A 26967-nucleotide genomic window follows, 5' to 3' on the forward strand; every position below is an offset into this window, starting at 1 on the left:
CAAACTGTACTGTTACTTTCGTAAAACGGCCCATATTTGAGCTTTACATAGTTGATTTCTCGCTTAAAAAAGTCTCAGAAGTGAATTTAATAACGAAATAGCCCGACAAACAATGTATAGCTTTGCAGTGTCTGAAATATGAGACCTGTTGTCTCGTCTCCAATGTGTTCCTATGGGGTTCGCTCAAACCAATCAGCGCGCAGCTCATCTAAATATTCATGAGCATACCATATTTGGAAGAAAAGCTCTTGTTCCAAATAGAGCCACATTCACAGGGTAGTTAAGGGCCTAAAAAAATAGCATTCGGGCAATTTTCAGCCCAACCAATGTTACATACACTATTAGGAGACCTTAAGGAACAGTGTGAAATACCCTATATAATCACTTAATCACCCCTTTAATACTGGACCAGTTCCAGAGATTGCTGTTCCCATCAGTCACTTAGACCCAGAACCATGGGGAGATAGAGTCCAGGTTGAAATATACAGAAGTTATCCTTTAAATATCAACATATGATATAAACATACAGATACAGACAGGTAGGCTACTGTGTGTTTGCTTTAAAGTTAAATATATGTATATATGTAGTTGTAAGTTGTGTTTTTTTAATAAAGCTGATGGTTTTCTCCAACTTCTGCTGAAGTCAATAATTCCCAAAAACAGATCAACAGCTCCATCAAGTGACGGAGAGAGAAAACTGCAGGACATTAGAAACTAAAGACAAACTAATGAACTGATCAAATCAAAATACACAGAAGAAATCAAGATGTTTACACGTGAGGGAACATGTGAAGACTCAATGATTCCCCCTCTCTCAGTGGCCACCGGGAGGCCGTGGCAGGGCTTACCGGGGGATGTAGGTATGCTTTGCCGACAGATAACTGCTCTAAAGTTGTTAGGCCTGGACTGACTGGAAGATGCCAAAGTCTAGTTACCTGGGATGTTATTCTGTATATGTTAAGGGCTTTTACACCTTCAAATACTTTAATACTTGCAGATGGAAAACAACTTTAATGTAACTACAACTTAATATTTTTTTAAATTCATAAGTTGATCACATTCATTCATCCCAAACACTCCTGTGTGGCGTACCTTAGGCGGGGTTTGAACCAGCGTCTCCTGGTTAACGGTCGGCGTCCTCCCCCACTGGACCATCTGCTGCTGATCAACAGAGAAACTTCACCTTCATCAACCTGCAGACAAACACAGTTTATAGTTTGTTTTTTTTGCTTCTGTTGCCCCTTAAATCCTCTTCAAACCTTTTTAAACCCATATAACATCTTAAAAGATCTTAGAGCCCACAGATATGGAGCAACTCTCTGACTTTATAGAGGAATTAAAATATTACTTCACTTTCACAGTGCTGACAGCTCAGTTGTTTGTGCACATGCACCAAACAGCTGATCAGAGTATTCAGACGCCACGCTGATGTTTTAGAGGAACAGCTGATTCAGTGTTTAGCCCACTACTTTTTAAGGGTTTTTAATTTAAGGGATGAGTAATCCTAAAAGGACTTTTTAGGATTTTTTTCTTTTTTAAGAATAATGAAATAAATAGAGGAGCATGTAACAAAGGTACCACAGCTGGATTTGAACTTGTGACTTTAAAGTCTTGCAGCCAAACTGCTCCAAGAGACTTTAAGGTTTCTGTCACATTCAGGGTCTCATCAAAAAGTTGTAAGTTTGAGGGTTACTTTGAATTCCTGATCCCATTCAGAGAGTTGCTCCACATCAACAACTGGTTTTTCTTGGTTCCTTCTACAGATGTTGACTTGGGCTTACATTCCAGCTTGGTTCTTGTTTAATACTGAGTGAAAACTGCAGGACATTCAGAACTCCAAACTAACTAATGAACTGATGAAATCAAAATACACAGAAGAAATCAAAATGTTGAACAGGTGAAGAGAGAGAAAGTCAATCTGGTTTATTATCATGTTTTCATCTGGAGTTTCCCCTGAAATATTCATATTTCTGTTATTGGAGTTTGAGAACATTTATCATAACTTAAACAATCATTTCATACAATAATAACACAAGAAATATACTCACACACACGCACTCACACACACACACACACACACACACACATACACAGACACACACACACATACACACACAGACACACACACACAGACACATACACTTACACACACAGACACACACACACACACACACACACGGAGACACATACACTTACACACACACACACAAACACACACACTCACACACACATACACACACACACACACACACACAGACACACACACACACACACACACATAAACACACAGACACACACAGAGACAGACACACACATACACACTTTCTACATGCTGGATTTTAAATATTTAAATCCTATTTAAGAAAGAAAAGTTCAATTATTGTTATTACTACACATATGACAGGTTGATTTAATTATTTATACTCTATATTATATCATTTTGTTTGTTTTTTTCCGTTTTTTGTAACTGTTAAATAATGTATTTTGAATGTGTCTTCAGTGTTACAGTAAAATACAGTTATTGGTTGTTGTTTTTTAAATATCTTGACCTACTTTAATTCTATTGGTTGCTGTTAACTTCCCGTCCAATCAGCTGTCGTTGTGAGGGCAGAGGGGCGGGCCCTCGGCGGTGAAGAGGAGAATGACCGTTATCTGTGATGATGATAAAGAGAAGCTGTTTTCTCCGGTTAAAAACTACACGTTACCAGACCGCTGATGTTTTAATATCATTTTACATCCACACAGTTTGTAGAAGTTGTGATACCAACGGCTGTTAGCATCGTTAGCCCGCTAACATCGTTAGCATCGTTAGCAGTTAGTGTAGCATTGCCAGACATAGCTCTCCAGAGCCCAAGCTAAAGTCAGTGTGGAGTGCTAGCTTGTAGGCTAACAGAGAAGCCAGTTAGTAGTAGTTTTAAGTGACTGAGACATTTTGTCTCCAGTGGACAGAGAGGACCGGGACACCGCTCTGTTGTGACACGGCAGGGAGACGACACCTCCCGCCTGCAGTCATCTCCGTCAGACGCCACCGTTCAAACCTGGGCTGGTTTAAAGGTCAGAGTCACTCCGTGTTAGTAGTTCATGTGTTTATAACTTCATTAAACGGCTGTTTGTGTGTAAAATAAAATGCTAATTCAACAGATGAGTTGTAATGGTAGCAGACAGCACATGTGCATCTGCAGACACATGTTACAGGCTAGTAGTACTCATGATAGCAGGTAGGTTGGTAGGTGGACAGATTCTGAGGGACGTTTTAAGAAAAATAAAATAAATACATAAAGAACTCATGAGAGATCTGACCATTGAAATGTGCATATCAATATGCAGCTCAAAGCAAGATGAAAATAATAGCTTAAAACCTATAATTAGCAGTAGTTTCACAGCCATATTCATAGCCTACATGTCATTTTCTCATATATATATATATTTTATTATTATTAGAAGATGTGTGTCTCCAGGTGGAAGAGCTTGAGGGAGCAGCTGGGTCTCATCAGCTCGGCCATGGAAGAAGATGGCTGTGATGGGGTTCCTGGCCCCGTTCCTGGAGGGCAGGCCAACCACCTCCAACCTGCCCCGCCAAGCTAGCCCTGCCACACCCCCCCCAGCTGCACCCATCCCATGGCTTAACTCCCCCCCACCTGCACCCACTCCGCCATATTCTGCCCCCACCCCCCCAGCTACACCCACTCCGCCATATTCTGCCCCCACCCCCCCACCTGCACTCACTCCGCCATATTCTGCCCCCACCCCCCCAGCTACACCCACTCCGCCAAATTCTGCACCCACCCCCCTAACTGCACCTACCCTGCTGGATGTACCGGTGGTGGGAGACCTGGAGGAGGCAGGCCCTTCCACCTTATCATATTTCAGGCCCCAGATGAGGAAGAGGAAAGGGAAGGCCATATCAGCTTTTGAGCGTGAGCTCTTAACCCAACTGTCGTGTTCCTCTTTTCCTAAACCCAACTGTCCCATTCTTGTTCTTCGTGTCACATAAACGCACCTTTTAAAAGCCCATCTATGATCTTTCCCTAAACCTAACTACCTAACTGCATCAAAAATGAAGACAGTAGTCCTTTCCCAGCACGTTTAGATAAAGCATGTTTAGATCTGACGCTAAAGGAGACTTTTAACGGCAATAACAATGCCCAAGGCATCTGACCAAGCGTCCGTATTTTACGCGATGGGAGTGGGAATGTGTTGGCTTAAACACAGAGGAACAACATTTACTTAAAAATGATTGGCCTGTCATATAATTTGTGTATTTTGCAATGAGTGAACATTATCAATAAAGGCAACATAAAGAAGGGATGTTTAGGATGACGTATTAGCTGATCACAGCGCTTGTGCACTTACAGAGTTGGGATCCCAGACTAAGTAGGTGAGCTCTTCTTGGACTCGTGTCACCAGGTAGAAAACTAAAATAACCAGAACGATTAGAGGACTGATGAACCTCCATGTAACCTGCCAGAAGATGGAGGGCTTATGTCCGACCATGAACTCCAAGTCCTCATTGAACCTGCCACACAAGATGGTTTAATTAATTTTAGGTCAGCCATCTTCATAAAGCTTTGAATAATAAAGCTCAATAACTGTCACAGCATGATGATACTAATGCTGTATGCTTATTATATAGCAGGTATCAAGATTAAAATAGTTTAAATACGCACTAACCTGTCTATGCCGTAGATGTATACAACAGCTATCATCTCAAAGAAACCAATAGTCAGAAATGGAACAGATCCAGCAAAGTTGTCGAAGAGAGTTACCCAATAAATCCCTGAATGCTGCGCAAACAGGCACGTCCACAAAAACAGGATAGCCTTTGTCAAAATATAAACCTAAGGCAAACACCAAAGATGTTTCATTGGGAATGGAGAAACTGAGGAACTGATTTTGATTCTGAATTGGATTTTAAACCCAAGTTACCAGTCCGTGCTTCATTGGGCCATTTTTTAGGAAATACATTCAGGTCTTTCAGTGGGACCACCACTCCTTCAATGTTGCCAAACAGGGTTGAGATACCCAAGCAGAAAAGCATGATGAAAAAGAGGACAGACCAGGCTGGAGAACCAGGCATCTGGGTAATGGCTTCTGTGAACACAATAAAGGCCAGACCTGTTCCCTCGACTCCCTGTACAAACACACATTAGTCGTAATGCAGTTAGGAGCAAAATACAATAACAACATGGAATCTGACAGATATTCATCAATACAGTCACCTCACTGAGAAGTGTCTGCAGGTCACAGATTTTGATGTCCAATCCGAGAATCATATCAGGAGAGGAGCTGTTGAGATGGTTAAAGGCTGCGTCGTAGTTGCTTGTAGAGATGCTGTCTTCAGGAAGTTCAAATGCATTTAATAATGTCATGATGTTACTAGGGAGAAAATATGAAAAGATTAATTTAGATTTTTTTTTTAATCTATCTTAAAACAACAGTCACCTGCTCATACGTACACTATAAGAGACAACTGGTTGCTGGAATCATTCCTCCTGCCAATACTCACTATAAAGTGTCCCCTTCCTAGTGTGACTCTAATTTAAAAGATGGGGAACAACAACTGCAGACCTTATTCCATGGAAAAATGCATTCCTAAGTGTAACTAGAGCCACCCTGCTAGCATGGCTAAAACTTTGGTATACCAAACCTACTAAATACCTTCCAGGAAGAATGATAACAGCAACCAATACTGTAACTTATTTAACTTGTATATGGGCATTTGAGGGTGTGACTCGAAAAGGGTGTGATTATAATCAAACTGTACATAAGACCATGTATCCTCACGTGTGTTTCAGTTACTTTTAGGACTACTCTATTCCAAAACATTAAAACCCATGTACTGTGACTACTCACTCACTGATACAGCTGTCATATTTCTCTGTGGCCCCGAAGCCGATGATGGTGTAGGTGACTGTGGCAGCATAGATTGAGGTGAGGCCAGTTACGACCGACAGGATCACAGCATCTTGCATGCAGTTGTTGCTTGGAAAAAGAAATAAGCAAAAACAACACATCTTGACCTTGGGTCTGAGAATGGCTACTTCCTTTTTTTCATGAAAAAAAAAGAGACTTGATCTGCAAATTAATACTCGCTGTGAATCTTAAAGGGGTGATATAATGATTATATAGGGTATTTCACACTTTTCCTTAAGGTCTCCTAATAGGGTACGTAACATCGGTTGGGCTGAAAATGGCCCAGATGCTGTTCTATGCGCGCTAATGCAACCCTGTGAAATAGCCATAGGTTTTCTCCCTATATGGTATGCTCATGAATATTTAGATGAGCTGTGCACTGATTGGTTGGTTTACAACGAGCGCAGCTGCGCAGTGCTGCTGCACATGAGGAGAGAGGGGAGGGGCTGCTCCTCAGTCACAGAACAGAAAAGAGAGGTGAATGTTTTGGCGGCCACAGGAGAGAAATACCTTGCGTGCTCGCTGGATAATACTGGTGTTTTTTCTACAGAAAGTCGCTGTCTTTTATACAGAAAGTCGCCAGATTTGTCACTAGTCGCTTTTGTGAAAAAAAGGGGGTCTGAAAAGTCGCTAAATCTAAAGTCGCTAAGTTGGCAACACTGTCAGCGCGGTCCAAATGTGCGGCCGGGCAGCTGCTGCAGCGCCACCGGAGCAGGAATGGCTGGAGCAGCCGAGTGAAGCAGAGAGAGAAGCCCACAGGCACACAGACAGAGTTGTAACTACTATGTTCTTATCATGTCTCCTGGTGGCTCCACAGCCCCTTATTCCCCGAGGATCCATGTTGGGAACAAAAAAAAAGTCAACGTAGGCCAGCAGGCAGCTCCACAGCAGCAGCAGCAGCAGCAGCTCCAGCACACACTGCCCTCTGCGCCGCATTAGATCCACAACTCCCGCTCCATTGTCCGATATCTACTCCTTAATTAAGTTCTAAAATGTTTCTCTGTGTGTACATGTACACACATGGGCCAGTATTCTGTTGTACAGCCTGGAAGACTGCATTTACGACCGTGGTTCATTTTCAATATCCTTGAAAAACTTCCAAACTTTCTTCTTTGTAATTCCCATTCAGCTACATTCAGAACACCAGCTGGTCTCAGACCAGTGGTCTGTGTGTACATTTTGGGGCGTGACAAAGGTACAGACCAGAGCCAATTAACGTACAGCCACCGAGTTGACGTCAACTATTAGCTTCGTTGGGATTTGCCCGTTTTCAGCGGCAGTTTCAAATTGTGAGATTTGCATAGTAAAGAGGTGTCAATGGGACTTTGAGGTTCTATGTATGTCCTATTTACCCGTCGTTATTCAACTATGACAAGGTAAACTCGGTTTTGCATTCTATCACCCCTTTAATTGGTGCGTTTCCAATCACCTGCATATGCATATTTTTTTATATAGTGGTATAATGGTTTCCTGACTGAAGAATTGGCTTCACCTCCTTCTTATCTAAGTGACCAACTCACATAACGGTAGTGGATGGAAATTCTCTTTTTCTTTTGCCAACTTTCCAGAGATTTGCTTAAAATGTGCGATACATTTGGATGTAAACGTGACTAATGTCTCTTACTGAACAGGGTTGTAACTTGAGAAGGAGATGAGGCCTCCCCACCCCACACCAAAAGCATAAAAGACCTGGGCACCTGCATCCAGCCAAGTTGTTGGGTTCATCAACTCGTCCACCTGCAAAAGTAAGGCATAGATGGGGACTTGGCTTTGAGATATGAGATACAACTTTTTTTCTTATCAACATTTGAAACATACTTCTGGTGTGAAGAGGAACTTCAATCCAGTCAGGGCACCTTTAAGAGTCAGTCCTCGGAACAGGAAGATGGCCAGCACTATATAAGGCAGGATGGCTGTGACATACACTGCCTGAGGTCATGACAAGAAAAAATAAAATCCTTAAAAATGGACATTAGATTGACGTTTTGTCAAAAATGTATCATAATTGACTATTTGCTAAACCCCTGCCCAAAAATTGTGCAATCACTTAGCAACCATAACTAGGCACACTGGCCCGCCTGTCAAGCTTTGGATTTTCCTGCAAGTTAAAGGTCCCATATTGTAAAAAGTAAGATTTCCATGTATTTATTGATTATAAAGCAGGTTGAGGTGCTATACAAGTATGATGAAAGTATCAAAACGCTCAATCCATGGAGAAATGCACACAGCCCTTATTCAGAAACGGTGCCTTTAAACAAGCTGTCAGGACTTCCGTACGGTTTTGATGTCACAATATACTATATATAGTGTCGCGACAGTGCTGTTACAGTCATTCCCCGGCTGCAATGACAGTGACACATGCACATGCTTAGAGTGCAGATGCAAAAGACCCGGAAACGATCAGAGCAGACTTTTCGAGAGTTTTTTTCGAGAGGGGGGCTTAAAGAGACAGTGTTAACAGCGCCGTCTGGCTCTCCAGGATCCAGCAAAGAAGATCCATGAATTGCAGTCAGTGTTTAATTCTTCCACGCTTGCCTCGGAGTGCCTCTGATGTAGGTATGGACACAGATATGGTTGTCCATTTGGCCGCTATTGTAGCTGGTGCTCATCTTCTCCACCTTTTCCTCGTGTTAACTCTGATGTGTTAGCTACATTTGAAAACCTTGACCGGCCAGAAGACTGGCGAGTTGATTTCCCTATCCTGATGAGTGACCCGTAGCCACATGCCATCACCATTCAACATCAACCACAAAAAGCACAACCAATACTTAACACAAGATAGACACAAGAGCACAAATTTGCATACATTCAGCAGAGCCGGTGGAGAGGCTACACATTCTAGAAACCCCCATAGATTAAAAATATACAATACAAAAAGTAATAATTGACCAAGTTGATAGCTTGAGGTTTCTTGTCAACAATTGTCACAGACGTCTCGTTTTCAACCGTGGTCTTTTGGGGAAAATGCATTTTGGGCCGCAGGAGATTTTTTGTTGCAATACCACTAGTGGACACAAAATTTGGAAGCAAGGCTGAGTGGCGGAGCCGGTTCCAGTTCAATAATACATCCATGGTTATTACTGTGAATGTTCTTTGTGAGAATGGAAAGTTTGGCAGGCATAGCAAGAGTAACTACAGGAGGTGGGGCTTAGCTAACGGTCAAGTTACTGAAAGTTCAACAAACCTTGCCTGAAGTGCTGATGCCTCTTATGCAGCAGATTGCAATGACTGTCCAGGCAGTTAACAAGCAGAGTACGATGGGCCATTGGATTCCTCCAGAGTCCGCTATAGAGGCCGAACTATTAAGAGTCACTCTGTAAAAATAGTAATCTACAGTAAAAATAGTAATCTACAGTGGAGCTCCGTTGACACTCTGGTACAAATCCTGAAGAGCAACAAATACACATAAACGATACAATTTGGGTGCTTTGGTATGCATGTGAGCGGAAAATGTGTTTATAGTCAACCTACCTACCTGTCCCATTGTCATTGAGAGGACACTGGGTCCAAGGCAGCGGGTCTTGAAAGGAATTGAAGAGATACCACAAGATCCAGGCTATTAAGGTGTTGTAGTACAGTCCAATCAATAAGGACACCAGCATGGAGGCTACACCTGAGGGACAGCATCATTAAATGTGTAATATGTATTGAGTATCGCTTACTCTTTGTAAACACAACGCTCAAATTACATTAAAAAAACAGGGGGCAGGATACAGACAACGCCACACATTTCTAGTGGGTCACAAGTGATGATTGAGAGGGATTACTTTTGTATTAGTCTATTAATTGTTTTTTAGGACAACACTGTATATTGTACCTATCACACTCACAGGATACAAATCCCCGCTTATGTGTGAATGCGGTGCCAGGTTTTTTTTTTTTCTTTTTCAGAGCCTATTTTACATACCAACACCAGTCAGATAAGGGCTGATGGCCCTCCACACTCCCACGCTGCCTTTCCTGAGACGCTGGCCGATGGCAAACTCCAGCAGTAGGAGAGGCATTCCTTCCAGCACCAGCAGGATCAGGTAGGGAATCAAAAAGGCACCTGAAAAATGTAGTGATAAGCGATTGGTAGGTTGGGAATTTTTAAATTCTGTGCATGAAAAATGTCAACATGACATTCAGGACATCATTGAAATGTGAAGGTGGCACACTCCTTTTTTTCTCTCTGAGATATAAATATCTCTGAATCCTGCAAGTGCCATGATGGAGGGAGGTCTTCTCATGTTCTTGGTTACAAAGTGAGTGTTGATGTTATTAATGTTATCGTCAGTTTCTGTATCAGAGGTGGTTTGTCTCTTTAAAGTGCCCATATTATGAAAAAATCACTTTTTCTGGGATTTGGGGTGTTCTTTTGTGTCTCTGGTGCTTCCACACACATACAAACTTTGAAAAAAATCCATCCATGCTGTTTAGAGTGAGATACAGTTTCTGAATGTGTCCTGTCCCTCAGTCTCTGGGTGAGCTGTTCAAAATCGGCACGGCTTGTGACATCACAAGCCGAAACGAGCAGGCTAACCGCAACCATTAGCTCGTAGCGTTAGCATGCTACCTCGTTCTCAATAGCAAAGCACTGCTACAACACACACAAGTTCACCATAATCTCCAAAAGAACTACTTACATGTGCTCCCTCATTTAGAAGTCTCCCAGCTAATCCTGCCTTGTAACTGACCCGAAGTTGTAGAAACAGACTTTCTTTTACTGTCTATGGAGCTAGCTAGCTGACATGATCTACATCTGAGCTACTGAGCATGTGCAGTGCAATCAAAGATAGTACAGAAGAAGAAGAAGAAGAAAAGAGGTCTCACTCTGTAGCTAAAACCATAGACTGTATATATTAGTGGACAGCGCATCCGGTTCAGCAAAATGCGGCAAATGCGGAAGTGCCTTAAACCTGCATTCTATCTGAATTCCAGCAGGAGGCGACACGTGCGGTTGCAAAAAGGAGGTCGGTTTCTATAGAAGTGTATGGCGAAATGACCCACTTCTCACTTGATTTATTACCTCAGTAAACATTTCAATTAAGAGTTTATGGTCTCAGTCGCTAGTTTTAAGTCTTCTGCAACACAGAATGATTTTTTGAATTATGGTCTCGTTGATTTTAAAATCAGCGATAAAGCAGGGGGTGTTTTAGGGCGTGGCTATGATGTGATTGACAGTTCGCGGCTTGTCAATCATGACAGAGGTTTAGGAAAGTAAGAAAGTAATGAGGAAGCATGAACTGACCGTACATATTTGAACGGTACATGATGTACTGTACTAGAAAGAAAAGGGAGGCGAGAGCAGAAAAACAACCAGGATTTAAGGGGAGACGGAAATTTGAAAAATGAGACAGAAAATAGGCAAAAAGGCAAAAATAATACAATGTACAAGATTGGATGTGTTTTCAAAGTTACAATACCTGGTCAAGGAAGGTTTGCAGGTCACAGTGCGTCAGGTCCAGACTGGCCACCTCACCTGGAGATGTTTGATTTAAATACTTGAGCCAGTGATCATAGTTCTCCACAGTTATGTTCTGGTCTGAAAACTCAAAGTAGTTGGTAAGAGCCAAGATGTTTCTGCAGATGAGATATAAAAAGAATCAGCCTCATTAGTATCAAAAAGAAAGACAAAAGAAGCTTTAGAATTACATAAAGTATGTGTGCATACATACCCCTTAATACAGGAGTTGTAGGCGGTGGTGGCTTTAAATCCCAGGATGGCGAAGATGGGAATGGAGGCGTAGAGAGATGTGGCACTATTTATTACTCCTACTAGAACAGCATCCCTCTCACAGTTGTTTCTAATGGGCACAGAACAGAAAAAAGACATCATCTCAGTTTTATTGATGGTGTTAAGGGGCCCCGTGGTCTATAGCACTTGTTCTAAAGTGCACTGGGCAAGTGCATTTAGGGCTTTTCCAACGAAATGTTTGCTAGTTAGGTTTCCCGCAGCACTTTGCAGCTCGGGCGGCCCGCCTAAGCTGGGGAACCCTACCGCCTTAACTAACACATTTTCTGCGGGAAACCCTGAATGGCACATAATCTGGGCGCAAAGTAATGCGCAAAGGGGTTTAATTTAGTCTCTTAATCATAGGTGTGTTTTGGGTGAGTGGCAACCCCCCATTCCCTTTTAAAAGCCAGGTGCGCATTGCTATTTAAATGGTGGATTCAACCAATCTAGTGAGTGGTTTTCTGCTGAGTAAATGTATCTGCTCTACGCAAAGTGAAAGCGCAAATGCAACGATGAGGAGGAGCACTGGTCCGCGTTCCTGTGTGTTACAAGTAGAGTGTACCCATTGCAAAACCCTATGACGGTGCATCCTACTATCTGAATAATGCAGCCTTTAAATAGCAGGAAAATACTGCGCCCTTGACTTTAGGCCAAGTTGTTGGTCAATGGCGCAATCACTTTCTGCTGCCTCAAGATAGCAATGTGCCAACAATGTACCTGACCTGACCACACCTCATGGTCGGTCTGAAACTAGCAATGAAAGTTGTGCTTGCTGCGCTGTGCGCCGCTTTGTGCCAGGTCTTAATGTAGAGCCCAAGGAGTTTTAGTGCTTACCTCTCTTCGTTGTAGCTGGAGAAAGCTATGAGACCTCCAAAGGCTACAGAGAGAGAGAAGAAGATCTGGGTGGAAGCGTCCAGCCACACCTGAGGGTTCTTCAGTATCTCCCACTACAGCGTGCGTAAACACAGCACATCAGGTCATTGTGTCCGGCATACAATCTTACATAAACCTGTATTGGCAACAAGTGACCAAACTCACATCAGGAGTGAAGAGGTACACCAGTCCATCAGTTGGTCCAGGCAGAGTGAGGGCACGGATCAGGAAAATAGTCAGCACCAGGTAAGGGAATGTGGCTGTCACATACACAGCCTGAAACATGCAAACATATGATTTAGCATTATTTATTAACTCTTTCTTTCTACATCTTACTGTAGGGATGTATGGTACAGTGGTTGATTTTGAAATAGCGCATTCTATTTTTTCCACCAGATAAACAGACCTTTCCCACGGACTCGATGCCTTTGATGAAGCAGATGTAGACCACACACCAGGCACTGGCCAGACAGATGACCAACCACCACTGCAGGGAGCCGCTGGTCTCGATGTCAGGTGTGATGTTCAGGGTCTCCCGGTACCAAAAGTAGTTCACTGGAGTGCTCTTCTCACACTCCACATTATAGCCTATTTGGATGCAGACACAAGCGAGAACGTGGCATCTATGAAATTCTATAAGGGCTTAATCTGAACCAGGGGTCACCAACCTTTTAGAAACTGAGAGCTACTTCATGGGTACTGAGTCATATGAAGGGCTACCAGTTTTCTGGTCTTCTGAAATGACAAATTTGCTCAGTTTGCCTTTAGTTATATATGATTATTAATGATTAGTGATAGTCATCTATGTGAAGACACTGATCACGTTAATGATTTCTCATTATCAATAATTATCAACAATGACTTAACAAGGTGGGAAACAGATATCAATATTCAATTTTCATTTTTAGAACAGGCCTGAGGGCTACTCATGTGGTCCTTGGGGGCTACCTGGTGCCCGCGGGCACCGTGTTGGTGACCCCTGATCTGAACGTTATTATGTTGTTGTTGTTTTTTTTTTTATTAAACATGCATCAGCTTTTGTAACGGAGTTCATCTATGTTTAGAGTAAACCTGTATCCCATCAAGAGATGTGTTCCTGCATAGTTTTATTTAAAATGTGGAAAATGTATAGTATTTATTATGATTACTGAAAACAAATGAGACCATGATGATTTTTACTCTTTGTCTGTGACTCATTCAACTATCTTTCACTGAGCAAAAGCATGCTCTTTATATGTTGTGGTGCAGAATTCCTTTGTGTCATAAAACAATACAAATCCAATAGTTTTCCTATAAAATCTGACCTGGATTGCCACGTAGAGCCTGAATGTTAAGAGTCCTCTTGCATCTCGTAACTTTATTATAATTATGCTAGGTTCTCAAACCGATTGATACAGTTGAATTGTACATATACTGGTATAGGCAATACTTCTGTCAGTGTGGCAGTAGCAATCGCAGTGTGTGACAAAGGTACCAACTGGTGGGGTTTCTTGTTACCTGTGAGGTTATCATTGAGTGGACACTGGCTCCAAGGCAGGGGGTTTTTGGAAAGAGTGAAATAAATACCACAGCACCCAGGCCAGGATGGTGTTGTAGAAAATGCCTACCAGGAATGACACCAACATGGAGGCAATTCCTACACACAGGAAATAAAGGACATTTCCAATACCACAAAGAGTTTCAGCTCTTGAAATAAAGAAGAATCTGACAAATAAAAATCCTAATAAATGTTACTAATAATTCTAGGTCACCCACCGACTCCACCCAGTAGTGGTGAGATGGAGTTCCAGACACCGATGCTGCCCATGCGGAGCCTCTGTCCTATAGCCAGCTCCAGGTAGAGCAGGGGGAGGCCCTCAAACACCAGCGCTATCAGGTAGGGGATGAGGAATGCACCTGAAGACATGAAGTTAACATTTACCTCACAGTTAAACATCAGCTAGATTAGTCCTCAGACCTTAGTATTCATCAACATACTTTGCAGAGAACATTTAAAATAAATCATAAGTGGCTGTTTGAACCATGTTAGTGAAACAAATAACTACTGTTTATTACCTTAATCAAGCAATAATAAGGGAGGTTTTAGGCTATGCTAAGCAATACTAAAAGACCTCAAGAAATTGAAATACATTAAACACTAACTGATCACTGGAATTTATTGGGGTTTTCCAAGTGGCCAAAAACACAGTCAGGCTACTAAAATGTTTTTAGAAAACTGTATTAAAACCACCACTGTTTTAAAATAACACCTCTAAAGTTACTTAAGAAGAAGGTGTCTAATTGATCATTAAGCCAAGGTCATATAGAGGCTCAGCTGAGCGCCTGTGGGAAGCAGGAATCTCAGAGTCAATATGTAAAGGTGATAGACTCTATGCACATTTACAGGATTGGCTGTTTACTCAACTAAATTCTGACCATTAAGGATTCTGTGGGTTTGGGACTCAAGAGATCTCACCTCGAAGTATGTGGAAATCGGGTACAGGTATTGGGGCAGCTGAGCGAAAACAATCCCTGATGTTTACCATGATCAATCAAACACAGATAAGGCCCATTTTGACAATGGCCTTGTCCATTTGTTAATGACTAATTATACTGAGGCAAAAAGAGAATCTAAAGGGGTGCTGCAGTTCAATTCACTATCTCATGATTGGATGAAATAGTCTGAAAATAAAAGAAATGCAGTGGAAAAAACAGCATAAGTAATAAACTTATAAATCTTTAACAGCAGACTTAATTAAACTGTGTTGTGATGTGCAATTGTGCGAATATAAGCTAGCTCAGCAGTTCATATGTTTTGCTTCATATAATAGCATCTTACCTCCTCCATAGATTTGGCACAGGTAAGGAAAACGCCAGACGTTTCCAAGTCCCACTGCAAAGCCAATACATGTTAACAGGTACTGAACCTTGTTGTCCCATTTGGGTCTCTCCTCCACCCCGGAGTCTTTCGTTTTGGCCATCCTCAGCTGGAAAAAAGGCTTAGCACAATTCCAGCTCTGTTACAAGGATACAACTCTCCTAATCGTTAACGTGTACACTTCAACCGGGTAGTATTTATTTTTAATTGGTCCAGAATTCTCCACCTGACCTCAGCTCAGTGTATGTGAAAATAAATACTGAGTACTTGAGTGGTGTAGTCCAAGTGATGTCCAGAGCTCCTCTCGTCCTCTTTTTTTAACTCTCTTTAGTGGGCTGTCCTTTAATGCCCTATCAGGTGCAGATTTGAGGATTACAGATTTTATTGTTTTTTTTTATGAAGAAATCAGGCTGCCAGGAAGGAAGAAAAACATTTTTTGTTTGTTTTTTTAAACGGGAGTGAGCTAAACCTCAGATTAATGGATAACCTGGTTATGCTGTTTCAATGATATACTGACGTTAAGTGCACCGTTCGGATGCGGTCAATAACAAGACACCATGACAGTATCACAACCTGCCTGTATCTTTACCTCATACAGCAAAGTTTATACATTTAAATTAAACAGGGAGTGTTTCAGAAGGAGTGAATGCACACAGGTGACAGACGAAAGAGAAATGTGTCTAAAATAAAAATTTAAAGCAATAAAAATGCAGGAAAAATGGAAACGGTAATCACAATTTAATGGACTTTATGAGCATACCTGAGATCAGTATGTTACAGTAGTCAAGTCTGCTTTTTTAAGAGGAGAAAACAAGCACTGACCTTGTGGTGCTGTGGCAGAATGTTTTTTTTGTTGTATTCTTATCTGCAGCTGTTAAAATAGTATTAATAATAAATCATGTCTTTCATGTCTTTATTTTCCTGTGACTGTGAGCTCAGCTTTAATCTGTTCTCCCACAAACCGATAGCCAACCTGGATGTGTTTTACGCTGGTTCGGTTAAAATATACGTACTGGAATTAGGACACCGAAGTACCTTTGTGTAGAGTTACACAATAACAATAAAAAGTTGTATTGCATGACGATGATGATCTTTAGTGATGCTGTAATCACTAAAGGGCACAGCTCAAAAAGTTACATTTATGTTTTTGTTGTTGCTGTTGTCTTTAATTTTTTTTAATTGATTACATGTCCAATAGTAACTTGCATCCGTTATTGAAATCACCGAGAGAAAACATAGATTTACAGAAATACTAATATATATATATATATATATATATATATATATATATATATATATACATATATACTGTACTGTAGATACTGAGAAGTTAATTTCTGGTCTTGTGGGAAAATACCAAAACAGTATTTTGGCTGAATCAAATAAGATACACACCACAAATGCAACAACATGTAAAACTGTTGTGCGAGTGTTTGTGCAAATTATTTATAATTTCACTAACAGCTGCTTAGCAAAAAGAAAGGAAGTATATAGTTGACGTTATTGCTAATCTAGCATACCAAATGATGTATCCCATTTGCTCTATTACAGTAAAAACAACCAGCGATGTCGGTTGATGCCGTGAAACAGGCACATTTTCCGGTGAAGTTTTTTGACGTAGTTCCAGTGTGGTTCTCCTTCAGCTGCTCCAGTCCAAAGACATGCTGGTAAGATGTTAGAAGTGCTGTCTGTCTATATGTGGTAGCCCTGTGATAGACTGCTGATCTGTCCAGTGTAAACAGAGACAGGCAATCTAAGCCATTATCTTTTGACTAAATCAGACTTCTGAAGCCTCATATTGGCTTCATATAAACTTTTGAATACAGTTTTACACAAAAGGAGGACTGTGGATGTTGTCCCTCATCACTTAGATAAAATGGATAGGAAGTGATCTTTTATTGGCCAGTATGAACAGGAGGAAGGATTATTGATTATTGGTCCAAACTATTGGTCCATGTGTGTCATCTATAATTCCCTTCTTGCTGAACTGATACAATTTCAAGCAATTTCTGCCACCTACTGGTGTAAACATACTTCTGGAAAGCCCTGACCAACATCGACATCCCCAAGTCTGTCTTAACATCAATCAATCAATCACTTCATTGGCTACTAGTACAATGCAGAAAAAAACTTTTTATTAAAGTTATAATCTTTAAGGCACTTTTTAAACATATTAATTAAATGCAATAGTGTAACACAAGAAATGGGCAGAAAGCAAAAAAATAATGTAACAACAAAATGTGTAGAAAGCTCCTGATGCTTGGGGTTAATGTCTTTGTCATTGTGCATCTATGACTTTCTCCGTCTGAAGAGTTTAGAGAGCCAAGAGATAAGCTTGTTCTTCTTCTTAGTTTTCTTAGGCTGTGCTGCCGTAGTCTCAGTGTCGGCATAGAAGAGCTCCTCACGGGCTTGAGCTCGCTCTTCCTGCAGATGCAGCTCCAGCTGGGTCAGCTCTCTTTTTGGCTCCGTTTCCACTCTTTTGATTGGGATGTTGATGTTATATGGAGTCCAGTCTGCAGGCTTGGTGTCTGCTGCAAAGCTCACCGTAGGCTTGAGGTGGTTCATGATCTCTGTGGCTATGAGGCTGCAGGCCACCAAGGCCATCCTAATATCCTTCATCAGGCCCTCTCTACTCAGCCAGGTGTTGGGCAGAGCCTCGCAAAGTGTGATTTTGAGTGGCTGGCACAGTTCCCGGCTCAGTTTTATTTCGTTCTTTGAGTCCTCGAGGCGTTTGAGGTTCTGGAGGAAGACTCTGTTATTCCTGTATTTCTTTGCCTCCTTTTGCAGCAACAAGTGGATGTGCTCCACCATCTCGTTCTCAAATGCCTGAGTCTTCGGGTGCTCTGGTCTGTAGAGGTTCCTGCCTCTAAAAAATTCCACCAAGACACTTCTGATGGTGGATTTGTTCACCCAAGCTCTGTCTGTGATCAGATCTGCTCTCTCAGTATCACAGTCGCCTGCCATAAGCTGGAAAGTGCAAAGCTGATGTGGTTTGAGGTTTTCAGTTCCAGCTTTATGATGTTTCCCCTCAGTGCTGGAGACAAGCCCCTGGTCTTTACTGTGATCAGTAAACAACCAACCGGCCAGACTGTGGTTCAGGGTCAGAGCTGTTGTTTCTACCTCCTCATAGAAATCAGCCAAAAAGTACTTTTTGTCCACCCACACAACATCCCGGTTGGACAGACGAGGCTCTGTGAAGCGTTGCTGGTAGTCCACAATTTCCTTGTCTGTTATCCTGGGGAAAGCCTTCTGAAAGACCTTTGTGTATCTTATCCAGGATCCATGCTGCTCAAAGATTTCCTCCTTGATAGACTCAGGGAGAAACTGAGAGAACAGCCGGCTCTCCTGATCACTTGGTGTCTGGGTGGGAGTGAACTCCCATGCAGACTCAGCCTTGTCTGTTATGAGGACGGCCTCGATGATGTGGTGAGGGATGAAGCTCAGGAGTGCAGGGTCTTTTCTCACCAGCTGCTTCCTCACCTGAATGGATGTGCCAAATTTTTTCATGAGGCTGCTCTGGAGCAGCACGGCAGCTTTCCATGTGTTGCAGGGAGGAGGAGGGAGGTGTCCATCCACAGAGACACCTGGGACTTTCCTCAGGGTCTCCAGAGTCACTGCGCTCATGTGCAGACATAGCGTTAGCAGTTGTTGCTGCGTCAGATGAGCGCCAGCGTGGCCCCTCAGTGGGTTGAGCCTCAGCATCAACTGGACGAGCAGATCTTCCACCAGGTCCCTGCTGACAGTGACTGTAGCAGGAAGAGGGAACTGGATATTGACCTGTTTGAGAGAGGCGCTGTGGAGCAGCACTTGTGAAGGCTCAGTGCTGGTGCACGTCTGAGCCTCTGCTCTCAGCAGGTTAAAGGATGTGTTGGTGTCCATGATCTCGACAAAGCAAACTGCAAACTTTGCGGTCCTTTGGAGAAGTTGGTATCCAATAAGATTTGTTGTAGTAAACAACAAGATAAAACAGTCAAAGACAAGTAAATCAAGATGTGGTTTGTACTCAGTCACTTTCAATCTGTGTGAAATGACAGGATTGGCAACAGTTGGAACAGAAACTGTAGATTCTAAACTCTGTCACAGTCAGCCCTGCTGTGACGTCACATTCTAATGTTCTATTCTCACATTCACATTCTATAGAACTAAAACTATGTGTGTGTGTGTGTGTGTGTGTGTGTGTGTGTGTGTGTGTGTATATATATGTATATGTATATATATATATATATATATATATATATATATATATATATATATATATATATATATATATCCATATATACATACATATATATAAACATATATGTATATAATATAATTAAAAATAAGAATTCAATTTTAAAGCCACAATGTAACCAAAAGAGCTGCCCCATCACGAAAATTCATAACGCAAGATTTCAACCTACTATCACTCCCAAATTGATTGACTGGTGTACAGGGACCTACACTAATTTGTAGTGTAGTGTAGTAAAAAATTTTTTTAGCATTGTTGGTATTTGGTTACTTTGGTCTTGCTTTCTGGAACAAACTACCTCATGACCTGAGGTCTGTCCACATTCAGAGGCAAACTTACAGTTTTCTTTTCTACCAGGGTTATGATTAGGGCAGGGCAATGATAGCGAGCTAGAGATCAATGTGGCAAAGACAAACGAGTTACTCTTTAGCAAAATACAAGACGTAACAACAGAGCCAGTTTTAATAAATGGCCTAGCAGTTGAAACTATGGGGACTTTTAAGTACCTAGGTACGGTTCTTGACAACCATCTGAGTTTTTCAGATAACACAGACTATATTTTTAAGAAATGCTCACAATGACTCAGTCTCCTTAGAAGACTGAGCTGTCTGGGTGTCAGTGCTCAGATTTTTGAGCTAGTATACACCACACAGGTGTTGCTTCTTGACACCTCATGTATAATATAATATAATTAAAAGTTGCTGCAATCAGAGCAGACTGGGCTTTTTTGGAGCGGGGTCTTAAAGAGACAGGCGCTAAAATGGAGCGTTTTAGACAGATGGTGAATACAGATGCTGCAGCACAGACAGTATGAGAAAAGTAATGTTTGTTTTTTTTTAAGATTAAAGCATGTAAACAAAGTAGAATAAAAGTATGAACATAAAAAATGAGCATATTGTCTCATTTAAGAACTTGTGCATGGATACAAAAAACACTGTTTTCAGTAGTAATTTAAATATTCTTTTTAGAAACAAGTAACAACACAACAGATTAAGTTAAAAAATATTTTTATTATACTCTGAAATGTATGACTTTATAAGCTATTATATTAGAATTTTGGCTCATTCTTTCAATGGATTTTATTTGTTTCTGCAGCAAATGAAGACCAGCCTACATAATGCATACACAGGCACCGCCAGACTGGGGACTCCCGCCAGAAGAAAGATGAGCGCATTGATCCATGAAGGGTACGGTACTGATGCCAGAGTTGGGAACTCCTCCTGTAAACCGCAAAACAGTATAATTTGTTACCACTATGTGCTATACTATCAACATTTACCGTACCAATGTTTGATACATCCCAAATAGGTCTAGTTTGTAATGTGGCATCATTAGAAAAAAAGGCAACAAAAGTATGGATGCTGAGATCAGAACTAATACACCCAAATATAAATGAACACCGATTACTTTTATGAGCTTGTGCACTTACAGAGTTGGGATCCCAGACTAAGTAGGTGAGCTCTTCTTGGACTTGTGTCACCAGGTAGAAAACTAAAATAACCAGAACGATTAGAGGACTGATGAACCTCCATGTAACCTGCCAGAAGATGGAGGGCTTATGTCCGACCATGAACTCCAAGTCCTCATTGAACCTGCCACACAAGAGGGTTTAATATAAATTATAATGTGCTGTATAACTTTATTTAATCTGATAAGTACCTTGCTGAGAGTAACAATCTATTTTAAAAGGGTGCAAGTAGTTTTGAAGAGTCAGCCATCTCCATAAAGCTTTGCTCAGTAACTGTCACAGCATGATGATGCTAATGCTGTATGCTTAAGGCTGTTTTATGCTTCTGCTACGCCGTCGCTCCTACGGCGTCGTGACCCTTTATGGAGTTCTGCATTGGGGTTGCTTTGCATTGCGGTGCATTTCACCGCCATAACGCTAGGGGGTGATAAGTCTGAGGTTATTTGCGAGGTGTCTGCCAGCCAGTTTATGTTATGTTAGCAAGCAAACTTTAGCACAGCTGCCCACAAAGTACTGCTTGCTGGCGAAGTGCTAATTTCAAAACGTTACTGACATATAGACACTTTACAAACGGATAACCCCCGTCATGGTAACCAAAATATGTCTGAGTTTATTTGCAAAGCTTATGTTAGTGAACTAGCATGTTGCTACTCCCCACAGTAGGCTGATTGAAACACCAACTATCAACACACAGGACGAGTTGACCAATCACAGTCCTTGCGGTCTGCGTCGCCTCGACATGAAGTTACAAATTTTAGGAGGTACCCGTCGAGCAACGGCGGATGGCTCGGAGGGGGGATCGCGGCGACGCAGAGGGGTCTGCTGGGGTACGCCGTCGATTCGACTCAGAAGCATAAATCAGCCTTTATTCTATAGCAAGTATCAAGATGAAAAAAGCAAACCCAGACGGACATTGTGAAGCTAAAATAGTTTAAATATGCACTAACCTGTCTATGCCGTAGATGTATACAACAGCTATCAAAGCTTTTCTCAAAGAAACCAATGGTCAGAAGTGGAACAGATCCAGCAAAGTTGTCGAAGAGAGTTACCCAATAAATCCCTGAATGCTGCGCAAACAGGAGGGAGATGACGAAGGCAACAGCACACGTTACTCCTGAAACGCACGTCCACAAAAACAAGAGCGCTCGTGTTAAAAGAAGAATCAGACAATGAATCTGGGGTTGCAAAGCCGATATGCAGATTGTTAACTACAAAACAGAATACCAGTCAGTGCTTCTTGGGGCCATTTTTGAGGTAACATATTCAGGTCTTTCAGTGGGACCGCCACTCCTTCAATGTTGCCAAACAGGGTTGAGATTCCCAAGCACAGAAGCATGATGAAAAAGAGGACAGACCAGGCTGGAGAACCAGGCATCTGGGTAATGGCTTCTGTGAACACAATAAAGGCCAGACCTGTTCCCTCGACTCCCTGTACAAACACACATTAGTCGTAATGCAGTTAGGAGCAAAATACAATAACAACATGGAATCTGACAGATATTCATCAATACAGTCACCTCACTGAGAAGTGTCTGCAGGTCACAGATTTTGATGTCCAATCCGAGAATCATATCAGGAGAGGAGCTGTTGAGATGGTTAAAGGCTGCGTCGTAGTTGCTTGTAGAGATGCTGTCTTCAGGAAGTTCAAATGCATTTAATAATGTCATGATGTTACTAGGGAGAAAATATGTCACGGATTAGTCACTCTGGATTACGACTCATATGTTTATAGTGTGAAGGCCTCTCACAATTATTACGGGAGCAAAGCAGCAATTAATGTGAAAAAAGTATAAAAGCGACACATTCCGCGTGAGGAGGCAGGTTGAGGTGGTGGATGGGTCACAAACAAACAGGACTTTCACCCAGGAGGACGCTGTTCGTGTCCCGTTTGAAAATACGCGTCATATGCGTAACCGGAAGTGAGTAGCGTAATGTCTGATTTTAACCCAAGACGACAGTTATCACACCAGTCATAATTATGTCTCAAAGAAAACTCAACTCCTGGCTGTTTTGGAAGAAGGAAATAGCGAGAGTAGCAGGTGAACTAGCTGTAAAAGTGAGTTTGCTTTAAGTGATGTGTAGTAGTAGTACAAGGAGTAGTGTTACATTCAAATTTGAGATCTTTACGTTTCCCCCACCTGCCAGATCCCACGTGACGTTAACACTCCTGTGGGTCATATTAGAGGGTAGGAATAAACCTATATTCTCGTATGGTTTGGAGGACTTGTTGGAAAGGATTGATTCAGGTATCTTAATACAATGCCCACATGCCCATACCTACGTTGAAAGACTTACTGGTTGCTGTAATTATTCCTCCTGTCCATACTTATTGTAAAGGGACTGTACCAAATGTCACAGAAAGGTAATCCATAGTCCCTGAGATATTTCAGTCTGGATCAAAGCGTTATAACCACCGTGCCAACCAACATTACCATCCAAGTTTTGAAAAATATTTGGATTGGCCAACAAGGCAGGTCTGCTTGGTTCTTTCTGGGAATGATTGTAAGATTTACGAAGAATTTGTTTAACGTTACAGCATTTACTATCTAACTGGGACGTTTTGGGACCGATTGGCGGGACTGCTGTGGACGAAGTAACGTTGCACACGGCGATACACTTGTAAGAGCAAATTATGTTTAACCATGTATCCAGCTAAATGAAATAGCTTACGTTACTGTATTGTGTGCACAGTTAACTTTATTTAATATTGTATTTGGCGTTTTCTTTAATCATGGTGCAAATGTTGCTCGATGGTGTTTTAAGCCTCTAATGTCATCTTCCAGGCAGCTAACCCTAACCTTAACCCTAAACATAACCATTGCCGCGCTGCCTGGAAGGCGACGTTGGAGGGGCTTAAAACACCAAACACCGCAAATGTTCCACCAAAACAAGTTCTTTCACAAGACCCATTTTGCAGAGCCACCGTCGCTGCGTCCGGAGCTTAGCGCCACCAAAGACAGTTTAGTTGGTGTAAAGAAATGCAAACAACCCAGAGCGTTTTTTTTCTCCTATCCCAGAATGTATGTGTTATAGACCCAGACCTTTCTCTGCAGCACTGTGGAGATAGGTCTGGCAATGTGAGACTACTCACTCACTGATACAGCTGTCATATTTCTCTGTGGCCCCGAAGCCGATGATGGTGTAGGTGACTGTGGCAGCATAGATTGAGGTGAGGCCAGTTATGGCCGACAGGATCACAGCATCTTGCATGCAGTTGTTGCTTGGCAAAAAAAGAAAAAATGATTTAGGGCACACACTATGTCTGAGACAGGCTACTATCTTTTTTTTTTTTTTTTAAGATTATTTTTGAGCATTTTATGCCTTTATTATATAGGACAGCTGAAGATATGAAAGAGGAGAGAGAAGGGGAATGACATGCAGCAAAGGGCCACAGGTCGGAGTCGAACCTGCGGCCGATACGACAAGGACTGAGCCTTTGTACATGGGGCGCATGCTCTACCAGGTGAGCTATCCAGGTGCCCCGACAGGCTACTATCTTTATCGTGAGCTAAATAACAGTAGAACAGCTGTGTGGTTATAAAAACAGGGCTTCTATAAATGTCTCTTACTGAACAGGGTTGTAGCTTGAGAAGGAGATGAGGCCTCCCCAAGCTAAGCTAAAGGCATAAAAGACCTGGGCACCTGCATCCAGCCAAGTAGTTGGTTTCATCAACTCATCAACCTGCAAGAGTGAGGCATACATTGTGATGTGTCTTTGTTTTATTAGATATATAATTGCCTTTTTTATGATAGTGATTTAAAACATACATCTGGTGTGAAGAGGAACTTTATTCCACTCAGGGCACCTTTAAGAGTCAGTCCTCGGATCAGGAAGATGGCCAGCACTATATAAGGCAGGATGGCGGTGACATACACTGCCTGAGGTCATGACAAGAAAAGCAAATCGTGAAATAATTGGTCGGTGGTGATTCAGAAAAAAACAGTTGTTTGTGTAAAGGTTTGACAGACCTTGCCTGAAGTGCCGATCCCCCGTATGTAGCAGACACACATGACTGTCCAGGCAGCTAGCAGGCAGAGTACAATGGGCCAGTGGATTCCTCCAGAGTCCACAATGGAAGCTGAACTATTAAGAGTCACTCGGTAGAAATAGTAATCCACAGCGGAGCTTCGTTGACACTCTGGTACAAATCCTGAAGGGGCGAGACACAGTCCTTCAAGTGTTTTAATCATGAGTAGAGTTTGTGTTCTTAATAAGAATCTCTTTATATTTAAATACCTGTCCCATTGTCATTGAGAGGACACTGAGCCCAAGGCAGTGGGCTTTGAAAGGAATTGAAGAGATACCACAAGATCCAGGCTATTAAGGTGTTGTAGTACAGTCCAATCAATAAGGACACCAGCATGGAGGCTACACCTGAGTAGGACAGAATCATTAACTGATGTTTTTTGCTTTGGACAAATCTTTTCAGAGCCTATTTTACATACCAACACCAGTCAGATAAGGGCTGATGGCCCTCCACACTCCCACGCTGCCTTTCCTGAGACGCTGGCCGATGGCAAACTCCAGCAGCAGGAGAGGCATTCCTTCCAGCACCAGCAGGATCACGTAGGGAATCAAAAATGCACCTGCAAAATATATGATCAGTTACTCCCAAGTAGCAGCCTCCGGTGCTGAAAAATTATGACAATGCGGAAGTGCCAAAAGCTGCAGTTCCTCCCCCCATAACTAACACTTATATACCCGTTTTTATAATAACTTTCAATTATATTAAGGCTTTAAATTTTGCATAATGAAGAGGTTCTGCTTTGAGTGACAGGTGGGCTGCCATCACTGGAGGCAAGCATAGACTGTAGGCCACATTCAGCCCGCCTCAGCATTTTTGTATTAGCCTACTGCAGGCACTGCCAAGATGGCGACGGCTGGAGCCACCCTGCCCACTTTGAGCTTCATTTTGGCTCTTCTATGGGTGACGTCACAGAGACTACGTCCATATTTTATACAGTCTATGGTTACTCCACAAAGCCATCTTTGCAATCTTACATATCAGTACCAGCGTAAGTTCCTCCAGGAAATTATACTTGAAAGATAAATATAATTATAAATAAATAATCAAGAATTTACAGTCCAGACAGCTTAATCATAAGATCCCTTTCCCATTTTCGTCTGAGCTTACCTCCTCCATGACTTTGACACAAATAAGGGAATCGCCACACATTGCCAATCCCAATGCACAAGCCCACACAAGTTAGGATGTACTGGGCTTTGTTGTCCCACTTGGGCCTGTCCCCGGCTTCCTCCTTCTCCATCCTGTCCAGGTCCTCATAGGAAGGGATTCTGTCATCCAGTCCTGGGTTAGGAAGAACCAGTCTCATAGCGATCCCACTGAAGCTGAGATGTTACACTATTGTTCTTGGAAGTCAAAGTGAGGGCTCAGGGTATGCACTCTGCATTGTTGAAACAAGTTTATAATCTTTTACTTTATCTGATGTGCAATCCACAGATTAGACCATGCACACTCTGCATTTCTGTTTTTATACCACCATTCATTACTACAGTCATTCAGTTTGATCAAACATTAAACCAGTCTTTTATTTTAGCTTGGCTTTGTGCTGTCGTTAACTAGCTTCTCGTCACAAATGACACATTCTGGCCGACACTGTCCTGTCCTTTCTTTTAAGATACTGATGAGTCATTGGCACTTTTACGTTTTCCAGAGACCAAAAGCCATATTTTGCAACACCAGTGGCACATAGACAATGAACAGAGACAGGGCTTTCGTCTGTCGTCTCCTCAACGTGACGTAGTGCAATGCATTGTGGGGGGAAAAGAGAATCATTGCAAACCGTTGTAAAATAGTACTACTTTTTCGTATTTTATTCCGTTTTGTGATATCCATTGTATTTGATGTTGTTGGGTAACAGTTTAAATGTTTATTACCAAAAAGCAA

General features: G+C 42.0%; 1 protein-coding gene and 2 pseudogenes across 1 annotated transcript; all 3 read right to left on the minus strand.

Annotated features, from left to right (window-relative positions):
* Window positions 1-4857: 4857 nt before the first annotated feature.
* On the minus strand, window positions 4858-9883 carry LOC116039467 (sodium-dependent neutral amino acid transporter B(0)AT1-like). The gene is made up of 7 exons (XM_036004535.1): window positions 9821-9883; window positions 9385-9526; window positions 7732-7842; window positions 7538-7650; window positions 5854-5982; window positions 5220-5376; window positions 4858-5131 (listed from the first exon to the last, which is right to left on the minus strand). The coding sequence occupies exons 4-7, from the start codon at window positions 7636-7638 to the stop codon at window positions 4862-4864; spliced, it is 657 nt and encodes a 218-aa protein (XP_035860428.1). The 5' UTR covers window positions 7639-7650; window positions 7732-7842; window positions 9385-9526; window positions 9821-9883; the 3' UTR covers window positions 4858-4861.
* Window positions 9884-11137: 1254 nt separating this feature from the next.
* LOC116039468 lies at window positions 11138-15736 on the minus strand (annotated as a pseudogene).
* Window positions 15737-20580: 4844 nt separating this feature from the next.
* On the minus strand, window positions 20581-26731 carry LOC116039308 (annotated as a pseudogene).
* Window positions 26732-26967: the final 236 nt, after the last annotated feature.

Source organism: Sander lucioperca, chromosome 8 (genome assembly GCF_008315115.2).
Source record: "Sander lucioperca isolate FBNREF2018 chromosome 8, SLUC_FBN_1.2, whole genome shotgun sequence".
Classification (NCBI taxonomy): Eukaryota; Metazoa; Chordata; class Actinopteri; order Perciformes; family Percidae; genus Sander; species Sander lucioperca.

Excerpts from the sequence above, each read along its gene's own strand:
- LOC116039467 (XM_036004535.1), bottom strand. The coding sequence starts at position 7,638 with ATGAACCCAACAACTTGGCTGGATGCAGGTGCCCAGGTCTTTTATGCT. Across the intron at positions 5,377-5,853 it reads TATGACAGCTGTATCAGTGA|TAACATCATGACATTATTAA; the intron begins GTGAGTAGTCAC and ends TTTTCTCCCTAG. Across the intron at positions 5,132-5,219 it reads TGCAGACACTTCTCAGTGAG|GGAGTCGAGGGAACAGGTCT; the intron begins GTGACTGTATTG and ends GTGTTTGTACAG.